General features: G+C 36.8%; 1 protein-coding gene across 1 annotated transcript; it reads left to right on the top strand.

Annotated features, from left to right (window-relative positions):
- Nucleotides 1–1,590: 1,590 nt before the first annotated feature.
- LOC116343124 lies at nt 1,591–6,752 on the top strand. The gene is made up of 6 exons (XM_031771034.1): nt 1,591–1,937; nt 2,601–2,924; nt 3,097–3,492; nt 3,614–4,375; nt 4,463–5,231; nt 5,299–6,752. The coding sequence occupies exons 2-5, from the start codon at nt 2,817–2,819 to the stop codon at nt 4,958–4,960; spliced, it is 1,764 nt and encodes a 587-aa protein (XP_031626894.1). The 5' UTR covers nt 1,591–1,937; nt 2,601–2,816; the 3' UTR covers nt 4,961–5,231; nt 5,299–6,752.
- Nucleotides 6,753–7,042: the final 290 nt, after the last annotated feature.

Genomic DNA, 7,042 nt, shown 5'->3' on the forward strand with positions numbered 1-7,042 from the left:
AATAATAATTATTTTTTTCAATTCTCAAATTCTGGTCAATTTTTTTTATCGCTGGGTTCAATCAGAATAAAAAATTCACATTCTTTATCATCCAAATCACGCTTAATACACGCAAGTGTCATTTTGCTGCTATATGGCGACTTTATACGAAACTCTTCTTGTAATACCTAACATTTGCTGAAGTAAATGAGTTAAAACACACGGACTAGAATTTAGTTTGGAATTGAACAGAATTCAGTGGAATTGAATGGAATTGATAGAATTGAATCTAGTACTGCTTCGCCCCTTGTGTATATCAAAGCTATACAAAACTTTTTATTTCATAGATTTGTTGTTGTAGTGTGTATGAATTACAACAACAAAACTATATGAAAAGAAACGTTTCCGATATGCAACTGTATAACAGATTGGCCCTCAAAACTTTGAATTTTGTCGGTGGCAGCCCTGGATATTTTTCCATATGGTTTGTAGATAACGTGTGTAAAGTTTCATTTTGAAAGCTCATCGATACATGATGTCGCAATAGACCAATGTGTGAATTTCTTAAAGAATGGCATTTTTGGCAAGCGTTCAGAAAGACATACATTTATGCGAGCGATTGAACGATGCTTGCATCATTTGATGTGATTGATTGTGCTGTCGCCATACATTCGGATCTTCGGCAGCGCACGAAGTGCTCCGAACACACAACGAAAGCACTTGCGATGCGCATCAAATGATGCAAGCATCATTCAATTACTCGCATAAATGTATGTCTTTCTGAACGCTTGATTTTTGGATAACATAATTAAAACTTCGCACAACCACATCGACTCGAATTGAACTGTAGCCAACATTTCAACCACAAACTAACTGCTGGAGAATTTTCTGTCGATTAAAGTTTCATACAAAAAGTTTTTAGCAAAACCTCCACAAATTAATCTTCTTTGAAGTAACCTAAATAACTAATAATCAGAGTTGGTAAATGCACCTCACGAGTGCGCGCCCTTATAAGTTGTGTGCAACTCTTCTTGGGTGCGCGCACCTGATTCCATATAAATGTTGGGTGCGCGCACTTGGAATTTTTTTCTTGCTTATTTCAATAAAAAAAATCGTCAAAAATGTATTTTTTACTTAATTTTTTCCATTTTGAATTTTTTCACATGCAAAAACTGTTTACATGTAAAGCAACGTGGTTCAAAAGACAACCAGCAGGCGGCTACTTGTAGCTGTCAAAATATATAAGAAACACAATTTGACAGTATTTTGTATTGATATATTGAAGATGACCTAATAAAAAATGGAAAGATTTAAGTAAAAAATACATTTTTTTCAATTCTTTATATTGAAATAAGCACGAAAAAAATTCCAAGTGCGCGCACCCAACATTTATATGGAATCGGGTGCGCGCACCCAAGAAGAGTTGCACACAACTTGTAAGGGCGCGCACTTGTGAGGTGCATTTACCAACTCTGCTAATAATAATAACACCTTGGTGGTTTATTCATAATAATTTATATATTTTAATTAAAATATTCTCCATCAATCAATTCTGAAAGAAATAAATAATATTTTTGATAATTCAGATTTTATGTACAATAGAGTGTTTCCCATATCTATAATTAAAAAAATTGTATTTTTCAATTTAAAGAGCATAAAATTCTGTTTTAAGTCGTACCATTAATGTAAAGCACCGATTGATATTGACACTTCCCGAAGCAAAAAACTCTTTAAAGCAAAAATTGTCTAAGGTCTTAATATTGAATTAGTATTATTGATGTGAACCGAGTCTTATGACATTTGACGATCATTTCATTGGTTTTCGAAATGTCATAAACGCCGCTTCATTCATACCGAGAACACATTATTTTCGATATACGTGCATTTTGTATCGATTTGATCCGAACTTTCCACACTTGATCAATCGATTGACAACTTGTTGAATTCAAGTCACCAGTGTGAGTAAACTTAATCATTTTATTACCGTGAAAAATATTGGTTAATTCATCAATAAAAAATATTATTTTTAATGAAAAATCAAAAATTGAATTACGTGCTTACGTGCAGTTATTCCTCTTGTTCTTATTGTGAAATTGATTTTTATTTCATAGCACGTAATATAAGCCATCTATAACGTGAAATATATTTAAGTAGTCTAATAATTATTTAACGTTGAACATATAGTATCATTTCATGAAAAAAGTAATGAATTTCACAATTATTCTGCAGTACATAATTCTGTTGCGTGAGGTGGTGAAATTCATTTCAAGCGGTGATACCCATTTTGAATTGGTTCCATTGTTCAGAGAAGAGAAACAGTTATTGTTTGGGCTCAAATTGAATCTGAATACTCAATAGTATGCGTTACATTGTTTTCTTCTCTAAATCACTGCCATTGTTATCAATCCAAAGATTTTTGTCATTTTTGTGTGCTGCATCATTTTGTGTGTGTACCAAAAAAGGAGATAGATTCTTGTTCTGTTGTCGCTCGAAAAAATTGAATTTAAAACATGTGTGTGCGTGTGTGCATATTTGTGCAGGAGATTTATTCATTCGTAAATTTCTATAAAAAAATCTCGATATGAATCAATGAAAATGTCTAAATATCGCCAATTCAATAGTATTCAATAGGAAAATGGCGAATCGTTTCAAGCCATCCATACCAGCGAAGGGAGAAACGAAGGATGAGATTACGACGATCAAATGTGCACTAAAATCAATAATTCGGCCGCCATACCAGCAGGAACTGATCGGCAAAATAACTGATCTAAGTCTACAGGCTGCAATGATTTGCAATTTGGGTTCGTTGCTGTTCTTATTAGAGGTGCAAAAGGCATATGAACGTAGGCATCAACAATGGTGACTTCAGCTTCTTTGCCAATAGCGGGGAAGAAAAGATCAACACATGTTTTAGTCAAGTGCTAGCAAAGCACAACCCAAAAAATGTAATTATACTCTAAAATCAACTATGGATAACATGGATTTTACAGTTCTATTTTAATTAATATATTGATTTCAATTCAAAATTCATTTTATTTTCGCATCCATTTTAACTGATTTTTTTCTCTCTTTTCATTCCATTGTAATTTACAATTGTAAATTAATTTACTACCGAAGCCGAAGCCGAAAAAAACACCAAAGCCGAAGCCAAAGCCAGAGCCAAAGCCAGAGCCAAAGCCGGAGCCAGAGCAACCATCAAAGACTAAACGGAAACCCCGTGGACCAGCAAAAGAAATTCCACCAATCGATCCAGAATTCAAGGCAATTGTGGAAGGTCTTGATGAGGTCCATCGCTTTGATTGGCCCAGCAACAAAGATTTCGGTAATGGCCTCAAACATCTATGCAATCAATACATAGACAACAATGTCACCAATTCGCAAACACATTCGGATAAACACATAACCCAATATCTGAAGATGAAAGTGTTTCAGATGAACACAAATGAAGCCATTGAAGAGAAATACCTGCCAAGTGACATCGACTGTGTGGTGAAGCTCATTCTCAAGGAAAAGGTATGTGGAAAATGTTTATTCAAATCATGAAAAGAACTGAGTTTTCAATGGTTCATATTGTTTAAGCTTACAATTTTTATAAACATGACTTTAATCTATTTCCCTTGTTTCATTGAAAAAGGTCATCAAAGTGCCAGCTAGTGACCCAAATAAACTTTATCGGTGCGGAGTTTTGTATGACATCGTCAATAAGTTGAATGTGTTCCCGGAAATCGACCTACATGATCTCACGACTAATTCAAAAAATTGGTTCAAAGCTGTGCCGATGTATCTATCTATGCAACGCGAGATAGAAGAATTTAATTTGCTGCGAGCACATCAAGAGCCACCGAAGAAACGCAAAAAGAGAAAGCGCAGAAGACCGAAGGGTAAGAAAAGAAAGTGGATCATCAAACGAAAACAAATGCTCGACGATTTGGAATATCTACCGTGCATTCGCAATTTGGTGGTAGTTCCGATGTGTGATTTTCGGCGTACGCACTTCAAAATCGACTCTTCGAGTATGTATCAGATCTTGTCTTCTCAAAAATTGATTCCGAAACAGTTAACTGCAGACGGAAAACCAAGTGGAAGAAATATTTCAGAAAAGGTTTACAACGAGAATAAAGATTACATATGGAATCAGTATCTTTGTATGCGTAAAATTCGGTGGTTTGTCCGCCGCAAAAAGAAATTTGACTTTTCGATAAACAGCGATGGAATTGCTGTGTCTCTGCAGTATTCCACCAAAAAGAAGGAGACCAGCAACACACAATTGGGCACCAGTCGATTGGACATCATTGACATGTTGAAGGCGGGCAAATTCAAAAGATTGGGAGGTACAGATTCAGGCATGCGGAACTGGAATACCACAACAATACATGAAATTGATACTTGCAAAGAAGTATGTGTAGTATACTAAAATACAATGATGCACATTGTGTTTAAGTTCACTAAATATTTTTGTTTTTTTTTTTCGATTTATTCGCAGATCAACTTTGTTAAAAAGAGCAAGCAGTTCTATTGGGAGACACATCAAAACGTACGAAACGCAAATGCGAAGCGATTCACGAAAAATTTCATCGAGAAAGAAAGACAAGATCGAGAGAATCGTGAGCTGTACGCAATGATGCCATCACCAAAAGGTTCACAGTGGCTGAGCTATATTAAGCATCGAGTTAAGATGACCAAACATGGAATCGAAGCTTACTCGACTGCAAAGTACACTAGACTCGCCTTGGACAAATACATTAGGAGCAACAAAGCTATCGACGGATTTGTGAACAAGATCACCAATAAGGAACCGACTCTGTTATTCCATGGTGCTGATGGCGAAGTACCACCTGATTGCCCGATAAGAATTAAAAAACACGTGCGGTGTCCAGGTGTACGCAAACTGATGCAGGCATATAAGAAGCGACCATACATTGTTGTCGTGCCGGTGGACGAATGGGGAACATCTCAAACAGACGCAAGATGTATTTGCTGATTTCAAAACCAACCCAAATCAGCCAAATTCAAGATGTGTCGGTGCATACCCAACGCCATAACACTGCTTCCAGCCAAAATTGTGTCTAAGTTTGGCAAGACAGATACATCTACATATCGACAGTTACAACGCACATTGAACGGAGCATTTGAAATAGAAGAGGAGCTAATGTCAAGAGTAAAACCTTACTACAAAAAATGGCAATTAGACCTCGAATGCACCGTGACTTGGCATCGTGACGTCGTGGTTGCTAAGAACATTCTACTGAAAGGTAAGGATATTGATACACAATGTGATTGAATGATCGCAAAAAAAGATTCATTTTTTCGATTAACCAGGACTATGGACATTTCTTGGACTTCCAATACCTGCTGCAATCAACCGATATTGGAATCAAATCAACGCCGATGCCGCCGTCTTCGACGACGATAACGACGTGGACATATCCGAGCCCGAGTTCGAATAGCAGCCAACTACAGGGTGGGCCAGAATAACTGCAATTTTTATATGTGCTCAGAAAAAGTATTGTTTTTTACTAAAATTGAATGAAAACTTTATTGGGATTTAGAATAGGGTCCAAAATTTTAAATTCATGTTTTGGTTTTGATTCTTCCTCCGTTTGCACGGATCACCAAACGCAAACGTCGTAAAAACGATTTACACGCGGACCGCACCATTTCGATGGGAATATCGTTCCAAATCTTGACGATTTTCTTTTTAAATGCATCCAATTTTGTGGTTTTCGTAATCTTCAGATCATTTAACTTTGATTGCATGTAGCCCCACACAAAATAATCCAATGGATTCAAGTCTGGAGACGATGGCGGCCATTCGTCTTTATCAATAAAATCAGGCACATTTTCCTTTAACCACTGTTGCACTCTGTTTGCTCGATGTGACGGTGCCCCATCTTGTTGAAACACCCATGGTTCATTACCAAACACTTTTTTGGCGTGTGGCAACAATTTTTTGCGCAATATTTCTTCTTCATACACAGCTGCATTGATTTTAACGCCACTTTCAACGAAAACAAGGGGAAATTTGTGGTCGGCCGAAACGGCGCCCCAAACCATGACACTTGACACATTTTGATATCGTTCAACGACTAAATCATCTTCAGGAATGTCCTCAATTGTCGCTGCGTAAACACGATCATTTTGCGCATTGAGACTTGGCTGCAAAAGGAACAACTTCTCGTCGGAGAAAACGATGTTTGAGGTTGCGGCCCGGCTTAGCAGATCTTTGCATTTTCGCTTTCTATCTTGCTTATTTTTTTTTGTCAAACCATGTTTTCGGGTTTTTTTGAATGGTTTCATTCCCAAATCTTCTCTCAACACTCGTCGCATTGAAGATCGACTGATATTGTGCTCACGAGCTAATATTCTGGCGCTTCTTTTGTTATTTCGAAGAATTTTCTTTCGTACCTTTTGGACCAGACCTTTTGTTCGTACAGATCTTTTTCTGCCCGTTTTTCGCTTCACATCGACAGTTCCACGCTCCTTGTATCGTTTTATGGTGCGATGAATAAAATTCAAACTGATATTGTCGATCTGAAGCTTCCGAAAAATATCAATTTGTCGCAAACCTTTTTTATGCAAATTCAAAACGAGTTGACGTTTCACATCCATTATTGTAGCAAAGTAAACAAGAACTGCGCAATAATGTGCATCATCACAGTGGATAACCAAAACATGAATAAACATAACGGTAAACAAAAGAGTGACTGGAAAGTTATTATAGTAGTATCTACATAGGTGCGAAAAAAAATTGCAGTTATTCTGGCCCACCCTGTAGATGATCCGATTTTAACGTATTGCTTACGATTATTTAAGTAAGAAAATAACCAATTTATGATGTCGTTGGAGATACGAAATTTTGCGATTTTTTGAATAAGTTTAATTGGATTGACTGTGTCGAACGCCTTACTAATGTCAGCATAGAAAATATCAAGTATATAATGCCGCGTCGTCTGATAATATCAGATATTATCGTCCTCAAGCCACTTATTGTTCTCAGTGCGCTGAGTCTGTATGTGGTTGCAAGATTTCTCCTTATTGCTTTAGTCGTCAGTGCTGCTGCCCA

The sequence above is a fragment of the Contarinia nasturtii genome, unplaced genomic scaffold, assembly GCF_009176525.2.
Source record: "Contarinia nasturtii isolate CC-2019 unplaced genomic scaffold, AAFC_CNas_1.1 Cnas_scaffold_945, whole genome shotgun sequence".
Lineage (NCBI taxonomy): Eukaryota > Metazoa > Arthropoda > Insecta > Diptera > Cecidomyiidae > Contarinia > Contarinia nasturtii.